The sequence below is a fragment of the Aplidium turbinatum genome, chromosome 12 (assembly GCF_918807975.1).
Source record: "Aplidium turbinatum chromosome 12, kaAplTurb1.1, whole genome shotgun sequence".
Taxonomy (NCBI): Eukaryota; Metazoa; Chordata; class Ascidiacea; order Aplousobranchia; family Polyclinidae; genus Aplidium; species Aplidium turbinatum.
The window spans coordinates 5900242-5927333 of NC_137483.1; the positions used below are offsets into that span (position 1 = coordinate 5900242).

At 37.6% G+C, this 27092-nt stretch overlaps 2 protein-coding genes across 5 annotated transcripts in view; one reads left to right on the forward strand and one right to left on the reverse strand.

The window, feature by feature from the left end:
• LOC145781078 (uncharacterized) overlaps positions 1-27092 on the reverse strand; it is a 446514-nt gene that overhangs the window by 261073 nt on the left and 158349 nt on the right. The window lies entirely within an intron of this gene.
• Positions 1014-27092, forward strand: part of LOC145781074 (uncharacterized) — a 54930-nt gene continuing 28851 nt past the window's right edge. For all 4 annotated transcript variants that reach the window (XM_082592813.1, XM_082592817.1, XM_082592816.1 and 1 more), the window contains exons 1-4: positions 1014-1183; positions 1586-1752; positions 4398-4486; positions 13049-13179. In XM_082592813.1, coding sequence (XP_082448939.1) covers positions 1138-1183; positions 1586-1752; positions 4398-4486; positions 13049-13179 — 433 coding nt within the window. In that variant the 5' untranslated portion in view covers positions 1014-1137. The remainder of the gene's footprint in view (positions 1184-1585; positions 1753-4397; positions 4487-13048; positions 13180-27092) is intronic.

A 27092-nucleotide genomic window follows, 5' to 3' on the forward strand; every position in this document is an offset into this window, starting at 1 on the left:
ATTTTTGAAATTTTTTGCAAAGTATGCTTCACAGATTTTGCCTAAACTTAGTACGTTTGCCATAATTCTGCACAAATTTCAGAAATTCCATTGCACAAAGTATGCAAAATTACCCCTAAATTGACACACTGGTTCTAAGTGAAACCTAAGCTGCTGTTCACAGCATAAAAACTATAATTTGCAATAACTTACAAAAATTAGCTGGTATCACATGAGCAATGAACATACAAAAATCACTAACATACAAAAAGGCCTCGGCATTTTTATTGCCGCCGCTAATTTCAAAGACTGAGAAACTCTTTTCTTAATTAGAACAAAAATATTGAAAAGTATCGAAATATCGAGTATTTTTTCAAATATCGTATCGTTTTTTTTTATTATTATCGCCCTACACTAGTGGCAATTTAACCTGCACTTTAAAAACATCTCTCTGAAGAAGCAGATGTGGCAGTTACACAAAAATATTGCGCTTGACAAGAAAGATCTCTTTAATGCGAACACGTACGTTTTTCCTATGCCGGATTGCACTAAATCGGTAAACAATTTTACTTTCGCTGCAGCGAATTGGTTGCAACCAGACGGAGGCGGAGCGCTACGGAGTCGATCGTTAAAGAGGTTTCAATTATCCAATTTCATATGCATTTTGAAACCGGTTAGGCTTCACAACCGGTTATTCTATATTCGGTATTCTATTTTGCCCATCCCTAGACTAGCTACAACATTAAGTTTCGCTGAGAAACGTTGTGGTATTTTATAGGAGAAAAGTTAGAACAGACAAACGTTTCTTCAACATTCATCAGCAAAACTCAACCTTGCAACACCCGGCCGCAGACCTTTTTTATTGCACAGTTTTTTCGAAACATTTTGACCGAATTGACTATATTTTTTTCGGACATTTTGTTAGGTTGATAATTTAATAACATATCAATTATGTCACATCACCAAGATGATTTTGATGACGTGTCAATAAACATAAATAATTGTTTTGCAGAGTTTATTTTAATACAGTTTGATGTGTATGTATAATCATTGTACTTTTACTGTAAATCAAGGTTGTGGTATTTATAATAACTTGCTTCTTTGTCCGAGCCATTAAAGATTTTCTTAAATTGCCAAAATAAGACGGTGCCCAATACAATGAGCTACATTCGTCTTACTTGGGGTTTATTATTTGTGATGTTTGGTAAGTGCATTATTAATCAGTTCAGCATGTTGAAAATGTTTAATGAAACATTAATTGCATCGACAACATATACTCAAAATTAAACTATGATTAGCTTGTACTGTGTCTGTACCTCTTTCAGCTGCTTTTCTCCTACCAAATTGCATTGCTGTAGCTCACAATGCGGTATAGCCTGTGATAGGTTTGTAGGCTGCAGGACCTGCAGTGCAGGTGACAGTTAAACGGGCTGCTTGTTCCGATGTAGGTTTCTATGTTATTGTTGTTTTTTCTAGTTGTTGAATCAACTATGTTAGAAGGCATACGCCATACGCTTGAAGTGTGAGAAACACATTGCCATAATGAGGTTTATTGCTGGACGATTTCATGAATTCACCTAATACTGTAATGCTTGCATTGATTTAGGAATCTGCTTTCAATGTGCAAAGCCGCAAACATTTTCTTCCCTTGGAAATTGTACTATCATAAATTGTACAATGGAAAATGGAACGGTTTCTTTCAATTCCACCATTGTTCCTTCTGCTGGACTCCCGTGGTCTTTCAATTGGGTTTGGGATCCCGACGGTAGAAATGTAAGTATTCTTATCTCAACATACATGCTTCTTGGCAGCTTAATGTTTGTTTTGCATTGTTTTTAGTAGTTATTTGACCAGAGTTGGATCAATTACACAGTTTTCAGTTCAATTACAGCACAATTGCACCATCAAGTTTTTCAAATTACAATTACTATTACTACCAAATGTAGTTAACTGGGCAGAGGTTTCAAATTACAAAAATTAAATGTTTCATTATATTTATGTGCATTAGGGTGGTCCTTATGCAGCTAAAAATTTAAGTTGGAGGAAATCGTAAGGGTGCCCTATGCATTACAGCACAAATGTTTCAATTACAGCACAATTGCACCATCAAGTTTTTCAAATTACAATTACTATTACTACCAAATGTAGTTAACTGGGCAGAGGTTTCAAATTACAAAAATTAAATGTTTCATTATATTTATGTGCATTAGGGTGGTCCTTATGCAGCTAAAAATTTAAGTTGGAGGAAATCGTAAGGGTGCCCTATGCATTGATTCCAGTCGATGTAAAAACACTTCCTGTGAAACATTTTTTGTTTTAAATAACAATTCAATGTATGCTCAATGCAAACAACATTTTACCTGGCAGGGTCCAATTGAAATTATATATAACACAAAAGTACCGTAACTATAATGTTAGCGGTTATTAAATGTTTTAGAATGACAATATGATGAATATTTCTTATCACGTGTTCACAATACTCTGACCTGATTATCAATAAGTACAGCTTTTGTTGCAAGCGAAATGGCTCATTTCGGCTAGTCCGATTCGGCTGGTCCGATTCGGCTGGTCCGATTTGGCTAGTTCCCTATTCAGTTACAGTCTTTCTCGGCTAGTTCCCTATTCGGAAAATTTTTGAAAATCCAACTATAATCCTTCTGGAATCCAACAAAATCCTTAAGTAAATCCAACAAACCAGACAAAAAAGACTGCAGCCGAATCGGACTAGCCGAGTAGTAGCACACCCGTTGCAAGGCAGTTTCTTATGGTGCTCAGCCCGGAATGGCCCGATTCGGTGAGTCCGATTCGGTGAGTACGATTCGGTGAGTCCGATCCCTTAACGGGGGATTTTTTCAATTTTTTTTTTTAATTATCGGGTACCGTGGCCTAATTATCATTGCCGTTTTAGTGTTAGGGGTTAGGAGTTAGGGTTAGGGGCTAGAGGTTAGGAACTCACCGAATCAGACTCACCGAATCGGACTCACCGAATCGGACTCACCGAATCGGACTCACCAAATAGTAGCAGACCCGCTCAGCCACTATTTGGAGGATAAATTGTGCTTTTTTCCTCTGATTTTGTCCGCAGTCCATTAGCCTTCACAGCTAACAAAAAAAAAAAAATTGGCACATTGTGTGAGAGTCATTTTATAATATTTCGAGGCTCCTGAGTCCGAAAATGCAGTTAGTTTTTTTGAAGGGCTCTAGTTTTCAAGATATTCGACATTTAAGACATTTTGAAATTATTACCGCAAAAGCTCTATTAGTAAAATTATTCATTTTGAGCTCTGTTTATGACTGTGCTGTCATAATTGCATTTGTCTAGTTCAATTGGTTGTTATTGTAAAAAGTTCAAAACACAAGCGAGGGTAAAATGAAATGTGAGGAATATAAGGAGCCTAAATGTTCAATGAAAAAGGTTGACAATTGTGGTAGGCTACAACACAAGGAAAAATAGCTTGAAAATCATGTGGTTTTGAATGCAGTTTTGTATTGAAAAGCCAAGCCTACTGAAGTTGATACTTGTGCAACAAAAATGTAATTTCAAGTTTTTGCTTTTATGCCTATTTTTTTCTGCAGAGAATTTATTCTGAGCTATCCAGCTAATATATGGCATATAAGATAATAAAATAAGCCTATGATGTGCAGGGCGCTGTCTTAACAATCTATATGCATTTGTGACGAAAGAAAAGCATCGCAATTTGAGTGATTTCATCAAAGAGGTTTCCTAGCTTATTACTTTGACATGAAGCTGGGAGAATAAGATAAGGTTTGGGTTCTTCATAAAGTATGCAAACAACGCACTAATTTTTGGGCTTAAGGAAGGTGAAATCTATGACATTCGGAGCGTCTTGGTGTAAAGAGAACCATGGATTATGGAATAACCACAACAATTGACTTCTGCACTGTAAACATGTTCGAATGGAAGCCGACAATTGAAAATGTGGAGAAAATTCAAGGTCTTTGAGCATACCTTACATGTTGATTACTTTAAAAAAAACATGAGGGTTTTCATTTTAACCAATTCGGAACTATTTTAAATGGTGCCCGTTTACCATTTCAAAAGTCAGCAAATATGGACCACTCTGATGTGCATATTAATTTTTAAATTTGATTTTCTCAAAGACAAGTAGAATCGCATTTGATAAAGATTATGTTGCAATGTAAAAGTCCCTTTTTAATCGCAACTGGCAACTCAACAAAAGTTCTGATATCATGCGTGCAACTTACCAAATGTAAACCAATTTTTTTTAAATTACAAATATTATACAATTACACAACAACAAAAACTTATAATTATGATATATAACTACAATTATATATATACACGAAAAAATGTAACTATCATTCAATTACTATTGCAATGGATCTAGTTGGTTATTTGTAATTTTCACTAATTTGTTAATAATTTTATATTTCAGACCATTATTGCTTCAGTTACAGTTCTTTTAGGCAATGATCCAATGGTTATAACTCCTTCATTCAAATTTCCATTCAAATATGTTATAAGGTATGACGTATGTTATCATTAAGTAGTTTTGTTTAATTGGAGTTGTTTTTTTTCTTTTGGCTCATTTGTCATGATTTTTTCCAAGCAATTCTTTTGAACCATTCAGGAACATATTTTGACAACTTTTCACAAAACACTCAAAACGTCTTAATTGCTTGTTCGGGAAAAGCTTGTAGGGACTGGTGATGAATATCCACTGTTTTCAACTTTGTGCAAAATGTTTTTCTCCTATAATATTTCCGTTTCCTAAAAAAACTCACGTTTTGTGAACAAAAATAATTGATAAATCGTTTTCCACCCAACATCGCATCACAGCTTCAACCAGTGATTTTGTTTAATAGCAATCGATAGCAATTGATAGCTTTCAATTTTCTCCATTTTAGCAAAACGTTACATTATGACGTCAAATCGGTAATTTCATCAACAATAACTTTTTAAGAAATTGCATCAGTTTCAAGTTGCTGTGAAGTAACAACTATTCAATATCTCCGCAGTTCACCTCTATGACGAAACTTTACTAATACCATGAGTTCACCCTTGTTGTTCTACAATCGTAAACATATTGTTGAAATTTTCAATTTTAAATTACATCATTACTCGTCTTTTCTTTTCTTTTGAAAGTGCTTTATATATCTCCACACAAACAAGTTTTACATATATAATACATTATTTTGTTTCCAAATTCAAAATCTATTCATTCAAACATTGGTGTTCTAAATTCTGCAATTCAAACTCGCCAATAAAACAATTCCTTGAGACTCATCGCGGTACCTTTGTCATCGAAGCTTAGTTATGCCAGCAGCGGTTCTGCTGTTATCAGGGGTTAACAAACAGTTTAATCATAAAAACTAAACTTCTGCAAGCTCAGCTTGTTTTTCAACATCACTTGTTGATGAGTCATATATTGGTTTATTGCTCCTCACCGTTTTTACTGCAACATGCTTGTTGTTTTTTGTTTTTTTTACCGTTTTTACTGCAACATGCTTGTTGTTGTTGTTGTTTGTCTGATTGCATAAGATTTACTTCAGGATTGCAAATGAAGTACAGGCCTCGAAACAACTTTTTTTTTCCGGCGGCCAAACGTGTCCGACTGAAGCAAGCTGTTCGGCGGCCAATCACAAGCACATGGCGGCCATCGGAACTTCGACACGCATCAACATACAGTCTTCGAAATTAGCACATTTTTACTTCGGCAGAAGCGAAAAATATACTAGAGTAGTCTATCACGACCGCACTGTTTGATTTGTTGTGATGTAATAATGCCAAAAGTAGCAATAAAGCGAGCAACAAGATACGCACGTCGCACGCTGTTATAGTAATTCACGTTAAATAACTCACGGGGGGAAAGTAAGTTAATTTTGGGTTGATTCAACGTTCGAGTCAGCACAAATCGATTTAATTTTTCCGGCGGGTTATATTGCGTAACAACAATGCCTTGTGCTGATAGCCGGGAAGAACGCCCCTTTCTTCACAATGTCCTCTGCCCTGGCGCCTGCTGGTTTTGTTGGCTCTTTCTTTGTTTCCACAAAGATAAGAGTTAAACTGACTGGTAAAGCGGTGGTCGAATAAATTTGTGGCAGAATACGGTGCGATACTGATGAGCCCAGCCTCATGGGCGAAACATGTGTCTATCGCTGTCAATTCTTGCTACAAATCGGCTGCTGAGAAACATATGGTTGATTGGATGGTCTGAATGGCTAGCGTGGAAGCTACACCGTTATGGTTGGCGAATCGCAGCTGCTCGCTGTACTAGTGAGTGCTCAGCCTTGTGCTGATAGCCGGGAAGAACGCCCCTTTCTTCACAATGCCCAATAAGAAAGTTACGTTTGTTTTGCATTAATTCGACATCTAGCAACGTTGAATTATCATAAAATAATGTCAATTGCTCAATCAGGTACCGGTAACAAATTAATAGCTCCCTGCGAGAACCGAGAAGTTTGCATCGATTTACGTATACATACTGCGAACAACACAAAGTCTGTTTGATAAAGAACTAGCTGTCAGAATCGGAATCATCAGATGCTGTATCGGAGCACGAGGTTGTCGCGTCATCACGCCTTTGCCGTTCGCAATGAAGCGTCCACGTTTTGCGGCTTTCGGGCTTTGATACCAATCCACACGCCTTTTTCTTTTTCATAGAGATCCATCAGGGTGTTGACTAAGGAACAAATCTATGGCTGTGCCATAACGACTGGGAGGAATGTCTAACCCTAACCTTACAAGCGCTCGTGTAGCCTCGACATTTTTATTGCCGACGCTAATGCGCCATTTGCCGACGCTAATTTCGAAGACTGAATATATCGCATCAATAAAATGTATTGTGATGTCACTTGCATCCTGCGGAAGTCAGGCATCAGCTGCTTGGTCACTCAATAATGTACTTTGACTGCTTTCTAATCCTTTGTGATTATAAGTGGCAAAGTACTTTATTCACAAGGCCGCTTGAGTAAATTTTCTCGGAACTTCATGGCGGACAAATGCGGCCGACGGAAGGGCTAGACCCGGCGGACAAAATGTCGGTTTTTGTAGGTTAATCGCGGCCATGGCCGCGATGGCCGCCTTCAGTTTCGAGGCCTGGAAGTACTTAAAGCACATAATCTAACATCCATCCGTTTTAAAGGGATTATCCCAAAGATTGTTTGTCTTGTCCTAACCCTTCATGTAGTCTTACCATAACTAAATTTGCTAATAAACCATTTTAACATCTACGTTTCTTGCAACAAACAAAACTTAAGTTCTGCGCATGCTTACCTGCTTCCGAATAAAACAACAACAACAAACTAAAATATTAAGAAAACTGTAAAAAGCTGAAAGCAGTTGCATTCAATCTAGCTCCTAGATAGCAAAAGGCATTCACGGATTCAATTTTGTCATTCAGCTTTTCAACAGGACCAACTATTCCTTCCTCAATCTTCCTGCATCTTTCACATTCAAAACCATCTCCGGATCTGCATGTCACTCTCTTCATCTTTGCACATCTCCCATGCACCCACTTCCTGCACTTTGTATATATACCTAACAGAATTTGCCATCACTCTTTTTCCACATACACCACATGGGTCAATTTTGCTTATTGTGATTTCCCCTTCCGTTCCACTTATTACGACTTTTGTCTTTTTGATGTTCACGTGCATACCTTTAGATTGAAGTGACTCCTTCCACATCTCAAATTTCTCTCTCAGGTCTTCCATAGTGTCACTCAACAAAACCAAATCATCCGCGTATAGTATCTCCATCAATGAATCTTCTCGTACACATTCGGTAATCACATCAATCACAATGGCAAAAATTAGAGGAGAGAGGACAGAACCCTGGTGTACACTGTACACCCACCTTCACCGAAAACTCGTCTGAAATGGCAGATCCAACTCGAACTCTTGTCCTTGCACCGTCATACAGACTCATTGTTGCTTGCACAAGTGCCTCTGGTACTTCTTTCTTTCTAATTGCCCATTCCATCACTCTTCTTGGAACTCTATCAAACGCCTTTTCCATGTCCACAAAGCACATGTACAAGCTCTTTCCCTTGTCCCGATATTCCTCTTGCAACCTTCTCAAAATAAAAATAGCATCTGTTGTTCCCTTCCCAGGCATAAATCCACACTGCATTTCGTCCAGCTTTACCACAGATCTTATTCTATTCTCCAACACCCTTTCCAACCTTCATTGCATGCTCCAACAGTTTTATTCCCCTATATGACCTATATGAATCGAATGCATCACCCTTTCCCTTGAAGATGGGTATCACCACGGTCGTCTTCCATTCATTTGGCATTCCTTTTCCATCTAACACACGTTGGCTGATTTCCTGCATTGCTTTCAGTCCTGTCTCTCCACTTGCACGTATCATTTCCACAGTGACTTCAGATAGTCCAGGAGCCTTCCCCGATTTCATTTTCTTTATTGCTTGCGTCACCTCCTCTCGAGTTACTCTCTTTAATGGACCTGCTACCACGTCAGCTTCCACATTTTGATCCCAATCGTTTTCCTCGTTCATTATCACCTCCATATGTTCTTTCCAAATTCTTTCATGATCTTTCTCACTGAAACCAAGTTTTCCATCCCTTCCTTTAATACATCGTCCACCATCCACATCTTTCCCGTCCGGCTTCAGAACCTTCATAAACTTATATACCGTACTTCGTTGGGACTGTTTTTTAATTTGGTCAATTCCTGCTCAGCTTCTTGCTTCATAACTTTTGGAACTATTTTCTTTGCCCGATTTTTCAATTGCTTGTACTTGAGCTTAGTTTCTTCAGATCTATTTCTGCACCAAGCCTTGTATGCGACTTTTTTCTCCCCAATTACTTCCCTCACCTCTTCATTCCACCACCACGTATCTCCTCGATCCATCCTGCCTTTTGTTTTCCCACAAACTTCATCGCAAGCTTGCAGAACTCCATTCTTGAAGGATCCCCATAAATCAGTCACATCGTTGTGAACAAGACTTTCAACTCTCTTTTTAAACCTTTCTGTTGTGTCGGCATCTTCTAACTTCCAAACTTTTCTTTTGATCACCCTTTTTTTATTTACAGTTTTCTTCAGACCTATCTTTTCCAAGTCGACAACCACCAATCTATGCTGAAGTTTGCATGGTATCGCTTTCGCATCTTTGATCAGTCTTCTGTTTTTCCTGCATACCAACGCAAAGTCAATTTCAGTTTCATTGCCACCTGCACTGAAAGTTACCGTACTGTTCTTCCTTCCTCTTTCTTAAACCAGGTATTTGCAACACACAGGTCCTTTTTGTCACAAAACTCAATTAATCGCCTTCCATCGCGATTCCTTTCTCCCACGCCAAACCCTCCATGGACACCTTCAAACCCATCAATTTGTTTGCCAACGTGCCCATTGAAGTCCAAAAGACCCAATACAATTTCCTGATCACTTCTTGTGCTCCATTCATGGGCTATTTCGTCATAAAATCTTTCTTTTTCTGCATCGGATCTTCCACTTTGTGGTGCATAAGCACAGATTACTCTTATTACTACGTGCTCGACCACCATCGCCATTATTCTGTCACTCTGTCTACGAACCTCAACAACATTTTCACATAGCTCTTCTTTCACCAAAATCCCAACTCCTCCGATCCCAATATCATTTCCCGACCACCACAGCTTGTATCTCCTTCCTTTGACACCCAAAAACCTTGCTCCTTTGTTCTTCCATCGGACTTCCTGTAAACAGCAAACATCTACCTTTCTCATTCTCAGTTCTTCACTCACCTCAGTACCTCAACAACGCAAGCTTCCTACATTTAGACTTTCCAGTCGTACCCCTGAATTTTTGCTGCCCATTTAAAGGCTGCCGGGGACTGGGGGCCATTCTTTTTTTAACACTTATCATTAGAATTTTTTGGTGCATGTTTTTCTACAGGGAGCATGCTCTTGCTTACCCCCAACCTCCATTTAAAGACTGGAGTTGTCTTGATGACCGGATGCCTCTGCACGACAACTAACGAGTTCGGCTAACCTGGGTTTGACTTAAGTTTTCCTTCTTGAAAGATGTTGTCATTGTAGCCGTTGTAGCATGTAGCTATCCGCCGCCTGCCTGGCACGGCCTTCAATGTCAGAAGTGAGGGCCAGAACTACCAGCGGGACGTGTTCCGGTGCCAACGAGCCCAGACCTGGGGTAAGGTGCTACCTCTCCTCCTGACATCGAAAAAAAATTGCAAGAAAACGTTTTTTGGTGTTTTCCAATAGTATTCGGTTCAGAGAACAACATATCAAAAGTTTTCCAAAATTCGAGCGTCACAAAGGGTCTAAATATTACGTAATTCAAGATGGCCGCCATTTTACCGAAATACTCCTATATATATATATACAAAATCTAAAAAAACACTGATTCTTAACTTACAAAAATGGCAAATTTAATCTTAAACTGCATTACCCCAGTAATCTTAACAGTTAACACAGTTACTCTAACGTTCACTTTTGACGTCATCTATTACATCATGATGACGTTTTCACCTATTTACACGAATACTTACAGTTTTAAAGTATGTGGAGATATTGTAATAAAATATCGTACGTGCGAAAGATACTCACAGTAAACTTAATCAGTTTGCCTCATCTCGGATGACGTCAATCAATATGTTAATATCTTCATTCATAATATATTCATACTGTTTTATCACTAAATACGTTCAAAGAAGACTTTGATATACCAGAAATCACAAAACTGTCTTATCAAGTGTGAGTTATAATTCAGTCATCAATATCTTCTAGAATGGGTGCATTGTTAATGTTTGTACAGTTGCCGTCTTCGCAAGGACCACATGCCCTTGTACACTCAAGTCTATATATACTTTTTACAACCGCACCTGAGTGTATTGCACCTAGTTGAACAATTACAGGTGAACCATTTTTAGTAGAATGTCAGGAGCAGGGTTTTTGTCCGTTATCACGGGTAATAGCTTATCCCCTTGAATTTTTCAACCCCATTTTTCAGCGTCCATTTGGGTACTTAAGCCCATCCATGCCATCACTTGCAAGTAGCAGCGTAATGAGTAGTATTTCAATGCAGATTCTGTTTGCGGCAACTGCTCAGGCGTCATAAATGTGATTGATGTCACAACTTTTTGCGAAGATAGCCATAACGTAATGATGCGAGTCAGATGTTGTCCCATTAAATAGTGATACTACAGTCTTACATCCAGCACTTTCTACATCACTTTGTTCAGAGTGTGGTGCACAAAAAATATTTGAGCATGATCGCAATACAGAGTCTCCCTTGATGACTTTTTGAAACACTGATTTTTTTTCCAACACCAAAGATTCTGGAAGATGTATCACAGCCTGTAAATGCATGAACGAAATCAGACTAACACTTAGAGTTTGTCAGATTGTTTTAATTGTTAAAATGTCTCTTCAGGCATGTTCACAAAAGTTAATACGAAATGCGCTACTTTACACTCACTTAAAACTGTTGTTTCAATACAACTAGGTTTTAAATTGCGTATGATTTTTTAGAATGTATATCACTTTCCCCAGTAACATAGTGTTTAAGAAGCATGTGGTTTAACTTCTACCTCGTTTGGTGGAAGTTAATCAGTTGTGCGGCGTATTAAACAGCTATAGGGCGCTTTTACTCTTCAAGCGCACGTCGTTAGTCTGATGAAAGCCTTTCAGAGTGACTTCGCTGAAATTTTGAAAAGCCTTCTAAACCATAGCTATAGTTCTCCAATGACGAAGACTTATCAAGATAAAGTGATTAAGTATGACGATCCGCGTTAAAACTGGTGTATCCGCCGTCAAATTTAATTTGTCCGCCGAGATAGCTGCTCAGACCGGACACTTAATTTGTCTGCCGTCAACAAAAACGAATTTCGAGGCCTGCAATACAATTCAAATTCTTAATAAGCTTAATAAAGCTGGGACTCCTGTACTACGGTACCATTGAAAGGATAAATTTTCTAGTACAAAATTCCATGAAACTTAGCACATCAAAGAGTAATATATTGTATTTATTTTTTGCCAAACAAGTTGTTTTTATAGTAGGCTAAGTTTAAACTGTTTAACGACCCACAATGGATGATCTTGAGATCAAAATTTGGGTCACCACCCACTATTTGCGGACCCCTGCCCTGTCCTATAGTAAGCTTTAATTAAGCAATCTTTCATTGCAAAATTTGCTTCTGGAAGATTTTGTGTTCGTGCGATTCTTGAAGCGTTTTTTGACTTGTTGATCAGAAGAATAAGTTCTTGTGATGTAATATTACCCTAGGCCTAGTCTCTGAAAGCTTCTAATCAAGTAAACCTGTTATAATTAGTCGCATGGTTTAGAGACGATTAGAGTTCTATCAGTTTGTGTATTATTGGGATTAGAAGTTATAATGAAAAGTATGTTGAAGACGATTGTAGAGTTGTAGCCGATATTGAATAGATAGTAAAAGTCTGACTTATTGTCACTTGTAAAGTAGCTGATGCAAGTAGTAGTGTATATTTGTTTTAAAATCGACGAAGACGTTTGCTGTTCAGAATTTAATTTTTGTGCGTGCTGAAAGTGGTGAATCATTCGTCATTTCATCTAGCATCACACAAGTAGAATTATTCGACCATTTATATGACTGTTTTACGTTTGATATCCCAATAAACTACGTCATCAACCTTTCCAAAGTAAGAAATAGAAACAATTGTGACACCAAGTTTCATCTTCATTTTGTTTAGTGCAAAAACAATTTTTATATTTTTGTTTGTGTAAAAAATGACAGTGGAAATTGCTACCATAACAAATGAATTTATTACCGTATTCAAAAAAAACAAAAAACAATTAATTTTATCAATAAATAACCAAGTCACGTGTCATTCGGTTCTTGCAGCATTCGTACTTTGCTGCCTAAAAATGGCGTCATTTGCGTTCGCGGCATTCGTGCCATACGGCCTAGAAATGGCATCATTCGGGCCGCGGCATAAAGTCGTGTATCCTTGCGAGGGTTGGGCGCCAGCGAGTTTCCATCCGACTTGATGGAGGTTTTCACGTACATTTCTATTTTGAACGTTGACCGGCTGACCGCCACAACAGCAGTAACTTCACAATTTAACAACTTCTATTTTCCAACAGCAATGATCCTGACCGCGGTGTTGCTTCACCGAGGAGTTTCGTATCAACTCTAACTGTACGTAATCTCACCGACACTCGCGGTCTAATCATTGGTATTCCTGGTTCTGCGTCAGAAGAATGTGTGATACCACGTAAGTTAAAACTTGTTTTGCTTTCCAGTTTTACGTTTACTTCTTCTTAAAGACATTTATAACAGTGAATTTGAGAGTAAGTTGATGGCGTTGTTGGTAGTCATCCGGTCTTGTTGTAAAATATATTAGGTAATAATAACGGTACACGACAACTGGGCGAGACAAAGTGGGCGATACCTACTTGGGCGAGACCAGGTGGGCGACCATTCGAGTGGGCGACGGACCAAGTGGGCGACGAGCCAAGTGGGCGACGGCCAAAGTGGGCGACGGAAACGAAAGTTTAGCCGTTCGGAAAAAAAATACGACTTTTAATTTTTACTTTAAAATACAATGATTGGTTTGTGGAAGGGAGGCAATGAGAGTTCTCACTTCTCACGCTGAGTTTCAAGAAGCATTGGAAGCAACATTTTCATTATTTTTTGTAGTCTAGTAATAGCGCTTGCTGTTTGATGTTAATTTGCATTGTGACATCATCTTGACACATTATTTTGCAATTTGCGGCCTCAGGGTTTGTCGTGAAGCTTAAGAGAGACCTCTCAGAAAAGAGACAAACGAATGGCCAAAGAGTGGTTTAAGTCAGTTATGAACGCTCCCTAACCGTTATCGAAGCTTGTCAGTATAAAATATGACTTTTAATTTTTGCTTTAAAATACAATGGTTGATTTGTGGAAGGGAGGCAATGAAAGTTCTCACGCTGAGTTTCACGAAGCATTGCAAGCAACATTTTCATTATTTTTTGTAGTCTAGTAATAGCGCTTACTGTCTGATGTTAATTTGCATTGTGACATCATCTTGACACATTATTTTGCAATTTGCGACGTCAGGGTTTATCGTGAAGCTTAAGAGAAACCTCTCAGAAAAGAGACAAACGAATGGCCAAATTGCTATTCTGAAATTGTCGTTCTGCTGAACGGACGTGTTTTTTTTTTCTCTCTTTTCTCTCTGCTCTCTGGCTTCGGGCGTAATGCCAAGTGAAAAATCAAGAAAGTCTGGTACTTCTGTAAGAGAGGGCAATTCGGACAGCTCTAATCAAGACAGTTTGGATAAAATGGTTGAAAAATGCATGCCTAGAATTGAAGAATTGATAAACAAAGCAATGGAAAGACTGGTAAAAAAGCACGAAGAAGAGATTTTACCACTTAAAACTGAAATTGAGCAGCTAAAAGACAGCCAAAACTTTATATGCAACAAATATGAAGAGATGAAGAAACAATACGAGGCCGTGGTTAAATCAAACAAGGTACAGGAAACAGAAATTGAAAAACTAAATACTAGTGCAAAGAAATTAGAAACCAAAACAAACGAAGAATGTATCAAATTAGATAATCTAGAACAATATGAAAGACAACAAAATCTTGAGTTTGTCGGAATACCAGTGAAGAAAAATGAAGACATTTGCAATATCGTTGTTCAACTGGCCAGCAAACTCGATGTTGAAGTAAAAGAAGATGAAATTATAGCAGCACATCGACTACAACAGAAGGATGATGCGAAACCACCTGCGGTCATTGTGCGCTTCAGCAATCGCAACGTGCGCAACCGCATCTATAAAAATCGAAAAGCTGCTCGAGACCAAGTATTCCCAATAGAAGGAATGAGAGAACTGTATATCAACGAAAATTTAACACAGCAACGAAAGAGGCTTTTCTGGCTCTGCAAACAAAAAGCAAAAAGCAAAGAATACCGATATGTTTGGACTACAAATGGACGGATATATGTGAGAAAGAGTGATGGTTTCGATTCAATTATAATTAACAAAGAAGACGATCTAAAAAAGCTGTGATGGTGGGTGTATTTGTTATTCCTCTTGTCTTTTCTTTACTTATTACTTTTACCTGTTTTTAACTGTTTTGGAAATACCACAACGGTATGCTTATGGAATTAATAGATGAAGACTTTAGTAGTAACTATCGAAATGTATGTGAAAAACACACAACCACCAGTGTCATAAAAGAATTACTTACTAACACGACGTCAGATCTAACTGTTTGTCATGTTAACATTGTGAGTCTAAATAAAAACATAGAAAAACTAGATCAACTCCTTTCTGACATTTTAAAACCAATAGATATACTCTGTTTGACTGAAACACGACTAACGACTAGCACTGAAAGTCTCGTTCGGCTTCCTGGGTACGAATTAATTAACGTGAATTCCAGCACAAAAGCAGGAGGAGCTGGTATCTACTTATCAAATAAATTAACTTTCAATAACTTAGACACTCTCCGCCTTAATTTAAAAAACTGCGAAGACGTCTGGGCTGAAATCTCGTTGCCTAACAATGAGTTTCTTATCGTCGGATCGATTTACCGCCATCCTTCTAGCGACATAGGCTCCTTTCAGGAAAGCTTTATTAATTTGATTAAATCATTCAAACCTAAACAGAAGTATCTGATCCTAGGTGATTTCAACATCGACTTTGGAAAGTATAAAGAAAACAATAAATTAAAATTTTACTTTGATGAAGTTACCGCTGCGGGTGCGTTACAACTAATAAACATACCAACTAGAATAACTACAACTACTAGCACAATTATTGATCACATTTACACCAACTGTTTACACGCCCATAAAATGAAACCCTTTGTAATTTCAAGTGACGTATCGGATCACTTGCCCATTATGGTCAAAACAAACTTTACGGCATCACATAAAGAGCAGTCGAGGCCATTGATTAGAAAAATCACCGCACAAAGGCTTGAAAAATATCTAGCTGATCTTGACTCTAACCTTCAAACTTCAACCGCAATAAGCAGTAATAGTATTGAATGGCTTATTGCTAAAATGATCTTCTTAACAAACCTACATTTTCCTAAAGTTAAACAAACACGTAAACAACATTCCTCATCAGGTAAACCTTGGATTTCTAATCGTATCTTGAAGCTTATCAAAAAACAAAATAAACTTTTTCGAAAATTTCTCAAAAATAAGGATCCCACAATACACAATGAATATAAGCAATTTCGTAACAAACTAACTCGCATAAAAACCAAAGCGAAAAAGGCTTATTACAAAGAAATATTCAAATTAGGTAGAAGTTCCTCAGATACTTGGAAGACTATCAACAAGATAATACGTAAACAAAACAAAACTAATGAATTACCATCCAAAATCTCGCTTAACAATCACACAACTACAGAAAAACCAGAAGAAATCTGCGAGGAAATGAATAACTATTTTGTGAATATTGGTCATAAACTAGCCAAAGGTAAACAAATAAGCACAAATTACAGAAATACTTTAAAAAATGGACGGTCTAGCCCTGTTACTTCCGTCAGCCTGCAACCAACAGATAATAACGAAGTAATAAATATAATTGATGACCTCAAGCATAACAAGTCCCCAGGATACGACGACATTCCCTTGACCATTATAAAGAGCTCCAAGTTCTTAATAGCTCCTTATCTTACCCGAGTCTTTAATAACTGTATGATTAGTGGACACTATCCTGAAGCTTTGAAAATAGCCAAAGTCATACCTATCTATAAATCAGGCTCCAAGCAGGAACCTCAGAATTACAGACCGATATCGATTTTATCGCCTTTCAACAAAATATTTGAGACAATCATTCACAAACGCTTGGCTAATTTCTGGGACAAATATAAACTCTTCTCCCCTTTGCAATTTGGATTTCGCAAAAACTACTCAACCAATTTAGCAATTACTCACTTCCATGAAGATATCATAAATGAATTAAACAACAATCACATTGTGTGCTCAGTATTTATAGATCTCAAAAAAGCATTTGATACAGTTAATCACGAAATCTTAATCGACAAGTTGAATCATTATGGCGTAAGGGGAAACGTTAAAAACCTTATTCATTCCTATCTAACCAATAGGCAGCAATATGTACATGGCGGGGAAATCAACTCTTCTCGCTCAAATATTACTATTGGAGTTCCTCAGGGCAGTGTACTTGGCCCCTTTTTGTTTTCAGTTTACATAAACGATCTTCCCGATGCAACTAATTTGAAAACTCTACTCTATGCTGATGACACAGTTCTCTATTTGGCTCAAAAAACTACCAGCAACCTCCAACCGATAATGAATAAAGAATTATGTAAACTCTACACTTGGCTTGATAACAATCAGTTGACACTCAACTTGAGTAAAACTAACTACATACTCTTTAACAATAAAAAGACTACACTCTCCGATATGCAAATAAAATTAAATGATACAATAATTAAAGAAGTTGACCACACGCGCTACTTAGGAATCACAATAGATAACAAACTCAACTGGAATAAACACATTGATAGCCTCTCCAAAAAACTATCCTCTTCTTCAGGCGTACTCAGCAAACTTAGAAAATTCACTACTAGAAAAGTTCTAATCAATATTTATTATAGCATTGTACACTCGCACCTACAATATGGAATTATCAACTGGGGATGCGCACCCACAAAATACTTGAATAGAATTCAGGTTAGACAAAATAAGATAATTAAAATCGTTACAGGAGCATTTGAAATGAAAACTAAATTACTGCCACTCTATCAAGAAAATAAAATACTAACTGTTAATTCTACTTATAAACTAGAAATAAGCAAATTTATGTACAAATTTTATAATAATAAACTACCGGAAAACTTCAAAACTTTCTTTACACATGTATCATCTATTCATTCGTATAACACCCGACGTTCAAGTTCCAATTCACTTTATACTAAACTGGCAAATATCCAATCATTTCAAAAAAGTTTAAAATGCATGGGAATTAAGGTATGGGACAATTTACCTCAAAATATGAAAAAAAACATGAACAAAGGCTTCAAATATTTCAGTAAAATGTGCAAAATACACTTCTTCAATAATCAAGAGCTATAAAAACGACATCCACTACCTGACTATGTTAATTGTTATTATTGTTTGTAGTATCTGTATTTGTTTTGTTTTTTCTGTTCTTCCTTCCTTCTTTTTTGTGTCAATTTGCAACAATATTATCAACGCAATACTTTCTTTTGTGTAACTATTTGAATGAGAGAGTGCAGACTCGACGACCTCCTACGCCTTCAGGGCTACGGTCTTTCGCACTCTCTCATTGGATGCACACTGTCAGTTTTTGTTTTATGTGTGTTTCGGCGTTTCGCATCCAAACAAAAATAAAATGACCATCCATCCTATTATTAGACTACAAAAAATAATGAAAATGTTGCTTCCAATGCTTCGTGAAACTCAGCGTGAGAACTCTCATTGTCTCCCTTCCACAAATCAACCACTGTATTTTAAAGCAAAAATTAAAAGTCATATTTTATACTGACAAGCTTTGATAACGGTTAGGGAGCGTTCATAACTGACTTAATCCACTCTTTGGCCATTCGTTTGTCTCTTTTCTGAGAGGTTTCTCTTAAGCTTCACGATAAACCTTGACGCCGCAAATTGCACAATAATGTGTCAAGATGATGTCACAATGCAAATTAACATCAAACAGCAAGCGCTATTACTAGACTACAAAAAATAATGAAAATGTTGCTTCCAATGCTTCGTGAAACTCAGCGTGAGAACTCTCATTGCCTCCCTTCCACAAACCAATCATTGTATTTTAATGTAAAAATTAAAAGTCGTATTTTTTTTCCGAACGGCTAAACTTTCGCTTCCGTCGCCCACTTTGGCCGTCGCCCACTTGGCTCGTCGCCTACTTGGTCCGTCACCCACTTGGTCCGTCGCCCACTTGGCTCGTCGCCCACTTGACTGGTCGCCCACTTGGTTCGTTGCCACTTGTCTCGTCGCCCACTTGGTCCGTTGCCCACTTGGCTTGTCGCCCACCTGACTCGTCGCCCACTTGGCTCGTCGCCCACTTGACTCGTCGCCCACTTGTCTCGTCGTCCACCTGGTCTCGCCCAAGTGGGTATCGCCCACTTTGTCTCGCCCAGTTGTCGTGTACCGATAATAATATGTTGTCGCATTTGGCTGTTGACAAGTTTTAATGCAGTTTGCCTGTCATTTTTTCTCTGCTGATTTTAGCACTGAACTGATATTGATCCAGGGCTGTCAATGTCTGTTGGTACTTAACTGCCAATGATCAGTTGCACTTAGAGTTGTAATGCAAAAAAAACGAACCGTTTTTTTTTTAAAAAAACGTGTTTTTTTTTTGAAAAAAAACTTGGGCCAAAAAAATTTTGTTTTTTTTCATATTTTTCAGGAAAAGTTGTAAATTTTTTACAATTTGCAGCTTAGTTTCATTATAGTGCTCTTGAAAAACATTAAACTAGTAAAAATGGTTTTATTGGTGAGCTGAAATTCCTAAGTGTTTGTGCTTGGCAGCAAAGACTTTTTGCATAGTCCTACGTTGTTTTGCTGTCTTCTTCATTCTCTGGCATGTTTGGGGCAGTAGATCTGACAAACATTGAATTAATGCCATTTGATACATGACATAATGTAAATGAGTTAACTTATTTTTCCTTTTATGGAAGTTAGCTAGCCTACGATGTTAGTATACTGGTACGGTACGCGTATTTGTAAAACCTACTGTTAGACAGCACCATAAGCAAAATTGACCAATCAGAAAGCAGCAAGCAATTCACACTTCTCCCAGGACAAGAAAATTTCTCCGAGAAAGAGTGATCTTTGTGCTTGCAGTAGAGTTGCTAGGTGCACAATTTATGCAAGGTATTATTGTGGAGTTGTAGATAATCAATCAGTCATTTTATTTTTTGTCATTAACGCGTCCGGGACGAAAAATATACTAACTACAAAAATCGATATAAACCTACCAGCACATTAACGAATGGGAAAAGGTGGCAAAACCTTGAAAGGTTTAAAACGTGCCTGAATGAAAAATTATGTAGTTGGCTATATATCAGTAGTTAGCACGGCTACAAAACCCAAAAAAACAAATAGCAAAAAATAAAACAAAAACAGAGAGAAGCACACATGTAGTAACTAATGACAGCCTAATGAAAAGTGTTGTGGATTGAAGTTGCCAGTTCCAATACTGATGTGGATGAGCAGTCATAATAATAATAATAGGATGGAGAAAGAAAACCGGACATAAAAGAAACCCATCCTCAGGCTAAAGCCCGTTTCAATGTGGCCCAGGATAGCAGGTGTTGAGCTCTTTCTATGGTTAGACTGCACATTACACAGTAGCCTAAGACGATTGAGATTTGATATCCAGTTTAAGTTATTGTTTCTTGTCCTGGTGGGTGATGGAATGGATGAGCTGGTAGATGATGATGTCATGATGGTGTTGATGATGAAGCTCTCATCCCCTTTTGCGACGTGTCGTGTTGATTATGGAGTACTGCGTTTGCTGTTAATATCTACAAACGTAAAAGTACAGCACAAGCAATCGATATTATTCAATGACGTTCGGTGGCTTAAACCGTTGGGAAAGCAACTTGGAAATATGCTGCAGCAAGGTAGTAGGCACGAAGGGCGTAACCGTCGGGCGAAGCCCGAAGGCGTGTTGCCGAAGGCAACACTTCCAGCGGGGGTCTGGGGGGCCTCTCCCAGAAATTTTTGAAAAACACTTCCAATTTGGTGTGCTTTGAGAGCAATTCCAAAACAAATCAAAAATAAAAATCTGTCAAATTGTGCTTCGCCTATGTCGTGATCATACATCCATTTTATGTTTAGAAGTCATGAGCAATCTTAATTTTAACGTTGCAGGACCAAAATTCTGTGTTAGACATGGAATAATAGTTGTCTAAATGTTTAATTCGTCATGAATGTTCATTCTCAGATATTCAGTTAGGCCTACACTACAAAAACTAACACTTAGGCCTAAACATTACAACCACAAGCAATTTGTACAAAAAGCTGGATAAGTTTGCCTCCTGCGTATAGAAGCTTAAGGAACTAAATATTGCATCCGCGCCCATAGGCGTCGAAATAGGGTGGGCCGGATGGGCGACGCCCACCCGGCCGTGAAACGAGGGTGGGCAAAATATGTTTCGCCCACCCTGTTTTCATGACACTTATGAAGTGCTCGTTACAATTATTTCCGTTTTTGTTAAACGTAAACACGTTAAACGTAAAAATTATCCAACTAACTGCAGCGCAACTTCTTGTTTTACGCTATGTCTCTCGCTAGGTATCCGACAGAACAAAGCAATTCCGCAACAAAGCTGCAATGAAAAAAAGTGGTACTCACTGCATTGTTGTTGCTACGGCGACTGCCACATGCTGGCAATTCCTGGTGAGAGAAAACCACACGTGTTTGATGTTTTCTCCGAATGGTCTCACTTTCGTTGTCACAATCAAACTTCAGCTCATGGTCAGCGTAAGGGAATGTGAATATGACATCATAATGAACATGATAATAAAATAACCGATACAAACTAAAGACGTACTGAAACAATCGCTTTTTACAAATCAAAGTGCGGCAAATCCGAAGGCGCCACTTCAAAGATAACAGGTCATGAGCTTTTTAGGTCGCTAAAGAAAACATAGAAGAAGTTTGTTTAGTTTAGCAGTGCTCATGATCGCAAGGCCCAAGAAAGCAGAACATTAAAGGGATACTAAAGAAAAAACCTGACTTGGTGATTGTACACGTTCTTTGTGTTTAACATGCTACCATAAAACGATTTTCAATAAAATTTTGCCCCATTGCGGTCTGATCAGCATTCCGCGCGTGCTTTTGTCAGAGCTTTCAAAACGGGAATGGGCGTGAGCAGTGAAGCGTGCGACTGTACAGTCTACATCACTATCGACTAGCAATCAGCTGATCGAGCAATGTTTTTTTCTGCGGGCGATTTAACTGTAGGGGAGAGTGGGTATAATTGGGACGCGTTACAACTGGGACACCTGCAATATTTCCCGTGTTTTACATCCAGTCATGCTAACGATCACGTGTTCACGTAAACATCAGTTTCCTTTCACTTGTGTGCAGTTGAGGCCTTTGTTGTAGCAACTATTCAACTTCAGTGGCTGTAAGTAGTTTTTGAATGGAAAAAGTTATTTTTTAGGCTTGGCATTATTTTGTACTGGTGCTCGAATTAAAAAGTTATATTAGTTTTAGTGAATTGGCTGTGTTGCTTCAGGTATCAGCTTGCATTGATGGTAGTAAAGAAGTCATCCTTTTGCAAGTCAAATGGTAGAACTGCAAAATGGCGTAAAAATATCTTGCGGGGAGAACTGGGACAGACAGTCCCAGTTCTCCCCGATAGTAGTGCTAGTTCTCATCGTAGGGTTAGATCTTGAGAAAAGACACTGGAAAAGGTCTAACTTTGTAGTGTCGCTTAGCCTAAACGTCTGCAAAAGAAGAAGCACGTCGCTGGTGATGAAAGCTCAGATGATGACGACGTTGTGATGATCATGGCGGATAGCGAAGATGACGAGCTTGGGAATGTGAAGATGAATCTTTAGATCCAATTTATTTAGAAGGTGTGAATCTAAATGCCTTGCAAGTGGGGTCATATGTTCTTGCAGAAGTTAAAATTGAGAAGGCTCCCAATCCTGTATTCTATGTGGCTCAAGTTGAGGAAGCATCTAGCGAAGATGAAGAGGTGATGGTTAACTTTTTAAGGAAAACTAGTAAATTCAACAACAAATTTGTTTATCCGCAAGTCCCTGACTCCCATCCTGTTTCTCCACTTGGTATTATTATATTTCTCCATTCTTTCAAAGTCATCTTTGAAAGGAACAACACTTCATACCAAGGACAGCATAATATTTGCCGTCAAGTTTGGAGATCTTGATATTCGCTAAAAGATCGAAGATATTTTTTCACAAACATGTTTGAAACAGTGCATTTCTATAGTGTGCTGACTGTTGACATCTTTTCGTTATTTGAGCTTGTTATTATTGTAATAAAACTAAAAGACAAGCTTCAACAGCAAAATTTGTGTGCATTTTTTGTACTGCCCATTTTACCCCAAGGTGTCCCACTTCTCCTAACACTGTGTCCCAGTTCTCCTGCACGTGTCCCACATATACCCATTTGAATCACCGCTTTCAAATTCAAACCATTCATTTTTCTTTAAACCTATGATTTCATGCAATCCAAGAATGATGAAGGGCATCAAACTCCACAACATACAAGCGCTAGTAATAAAATCTTGGGAAGCACAAAAATCGTAATTTGCGTTTTTCTGAACCCTTAAAATTTTGTCCCACTTATCCCCAGTCTCCCGTAGGCTATGTACTGTATGTGTGTACATCAAAACATCAGATTGCAACATCAAAACATCAGACGGTTTGCTCAAAACATCACATCTGATGTTAAAACATCAGATGTGGTAAAGTGGCTTTTGTTATTGCTGTCGATAGTGACGTATTCTCGAGCAGTGTTTCCACTTTTTAGTCATTTTGAAAAAATTAAAAATAAATGAAACATTGGACTTTGGGCCTTGCCAAGTGCCATTCAAAACAATTTTTTTCGGTAATTTTTTTTAAAATGTATTCTTGAATAATCAGTTTAATGCTTAATTCCCGTTTGAAAATTTCATTTAGTATCCCTTTAAAGCTTAATTGCTGCAGCGACGCTAAACGCACTCTTTGTGAGAAAGACTAACCATTGCGAATTTGCGAACATACACATTCAATGAAATCTGTTTGAAAACTCTCGCCCACCCAGAATTCCTCTCTTCTAAGAAAAAATCGACGCCTATGTCCGCACCTGAACGTTCATTGGCGAAGTAACGTTATATCAACGCTGTAAAAAGGGCAAAGGCATGACTATGAAAGCTAATAGGCTAAAGTACATGGCGAGGAGACATCAAAAAACAGCAACAAGCTTTTTGGCATTATGATGCTGTGCTGTGTACCGTGACGAGAGGCCATACTGACGAGTTAGTCTAGCCGCTCTAGCAAATGTACGCATTGACATCACTGGGTAAGCAACTCTAACCATAACACATCTGATTGGCTAAGCAGCTGGTGACGTTTTGCAAAACGAGTGAGGTTTGGATAAAACGAAGGCGTTTTTTGACATTTTTTGATCCTGGGAAAGCAACTTTGGTAGTTGCTTTCCTGGAGCTTCAGTGGTTGTTTCTGACAGAAGCGTTTGTGTTAATTGGCATTTATAGGCAAGACATGCAGTTTGGTGAGGACGTTACGAGTAATTCTAGTCACAAATACAGTAATTTTCAAGTTAAAATAGACGTGATAAAAATAAGAAGAAGTTAAACCTAGAATTCAGTCATTATTTATTATTTTGCATAGTTTTCGCTCAGGTAAGCACTGCTTTTCTTGCTTTCCCTCACCGATCGTCACTGATATTATTGTTAGGTAAGCCTAATCTTTTGTAAATAATTTTGGATTTCCACTAAAATCTTCATACGAATGCAAGAAAGCCTTTCTACGTTGTCTTTCTATTGCGTGTCCGTTTTGCTTAAATGTTGTTTTAGTTTGTGAATAAAAAGTGACTTTGTATCAGTCTTTCTAATTGAAGAAGGAAATTCGTTCCATGTTTTTGCACCTGTGAATTCTATTGAATGTTGAGTAAGCATTTTTGAGAAGTATGGAATGTTTAGAGAATCATTATCATGGTTTCTTGTAGACAGGCTGTGAACCTCTTTGACATACAGTATTTAAAAAGGTTAGTGAAGCAATCTGGTAGTAAGTTGTTGTGCAGTAATATGATGTGGAAGCATCATAAGTCAGTTTTAATTATTATTGTTTACGAGTTTTTCGAATGCAGCTCATTAGGCTGAAATGAAACGAAACAGAACTCTTTCTGAAGAATATACTTTCAAACAAATCCAAAACAACAAATTTTGCTTCGATTGACATGGTTTTTGTTTGGAACAATGCTACTGTTTTGTTATTGATGGATCATAATTTTGGAATTCTTGGCCTAATTTGAACTTGCAAGTATTAAGCTAAAATAGCTTATCGCAATATATCTGAGAATTTGAAGAATACCTGGCAACCGTAGATGAAGTGTGAAACACTTAAAATTAGGCCTATTATTTGGCTGCCTATCAACACTTTGTTTTAAAACTTCTGTTAGTCCTGACTTTTGCATCTTTCATTACATTTAAATGTGATTTGGGCTAAAAGTTAGGACTTTAGCACTACACTGCTTTTGCCAAACTTTTCATCAATCTTTCCTCTACCCAATGAATTTTTTTTTTTAAGTTACGCATCATGGTTTTGTTGATGCGTAACGACAAGAGGTCAATTTCTTTTTATCTCAAAAAGTAGTAGCCAAAATTGGTTTGTTTTAGTGTTCATAAACAGATAGCCCGGCCGAGAAAACATGGAGGATTGGAGGTAAAGCTAAAAATTATCCAAATATGTTGAGCGGTTCTTGAAATATTGCCGTTTTTCTATTGCTCTTTATCTATGAAGCTACCTAGTGGCTAATGTTATTTCACTTATAACTCGAGCACCGCCTGTGTGATTTTCATCAAGTTTGCACTAAATGCACATCAACTGGAACAACCTCTTGACGTTGTACTGGAGAAGGTGTGGAGTGCTGGTCAAAAGTGCCTTTGTTAAGCAGAGAAACAGGACACTGACCACCTGGTCCTAACATGCCTATTAACCAAAATCCCAGGTGGCTTCGAAACTGTACACAAGTGTCAGACAATACTTGAGATGTGCCAACCATAGGACACTGTTACTACTATTTGAGACGATGAGAAATCTTTATGGCTCGTGTGTTGAGACTTGAGATCTACAAAATTGCAATGAAAAAATATACCAGACATTTATTTAGTCTGATTTGAAATAAGTTATACGAGTTATGAGACTGTTTTTTTGTTGAAAGAGACGCTATTGCAATGAGTTTACCCTAATTGCTGCATATTGTGACATTTTATGTCAAAATTGGTAAAAAAAAACAAAAAAAAAGAATAAAAAACAAAAAAAACGATAAAAAACAAAAAAACGAGCTCGTTTTTTTTTAAAATAAAAAAATAACTTTTTTTTACATCTCTAGTTGCACTTGCAGTCCTGCACTCAGGGTTGTTTTTTTTGTTTTTTTGTTATAAAAAACCCGTTTTTTTAAAAAAAAGGACGTGGCTGGATCTACAAAACTAGTGTTGCCAGATCTGCTCCAATTTGAGAAAATAACAAAGCTGTGCAACAAACAAAACAAAGAACAAAGTTAACTTTTTGCCATGACGAACGAAGGTACAATGAGTTAATTTGTACCGTACTCAATATGTTAAAAACATGTTGTTTTTTTTAGTAAAATATAATTTGACTCTGTGTAAAAGTTAAATTAAAATTCTTAAATTGTAAAGAAATAAACAAAGGAAACTTTCTTTTACGAATATTTCCAACATATCTTTGCTGAACACAATTCATCCAGTTCAGCAGTTCTCAACTGAGGGTCCGCAAAAGTTTCAGATTGTATAGCATGATTTATAAATTACGACATTTAAAGATTGTTTAATGTTTATTAGGGTGACCCAAAAAAAACTAAATTTTGATTTTTAAGCTTTTTCTTGTTTAGATCTCTGCATTGTAGTCCTAAATGACACCTTGCCAAGTTTTGTTGAGATTGGTCCACATTTGACGCCCAAGCAGTGGGCCGGTACCCCCCGCCGGGTCAAAATCGACCAATCTGGCTGTATCTCAGCAACCGGTAGGCCTAGAATGCTCAAACTTGGCTTTGAAGAAGCAGAATGCATGGTTTCCTATCTAACTTCCAGAGGGTTTTGGGGTCTAAACCATTTAATTTATGAAAAAAATGCAAAACACACATTTTTGACCAAATGTGCACCCCATAAACGTGTAATGTTCAACTTTTAGTTTAGTATACAACACTAATTGACTAATGACACAAAATTTAAAATACAAGCAACTTTTGTTTAATCATAGACATTAGACAAGCTTTATTGCTTTTGCACTTTGGTTTACCACTTAACTTTCAACCACTGACCACAGTAATTAGTTACCCATTAAATAATTCAAGACAGTTTTTTTTTTCATTTTTTGTATTAGTTTACCACTTAACATTTCTTAAAAATGATTTTGTGGTTGTGTCCAGCTTTTTGCTAGACAATGACTTC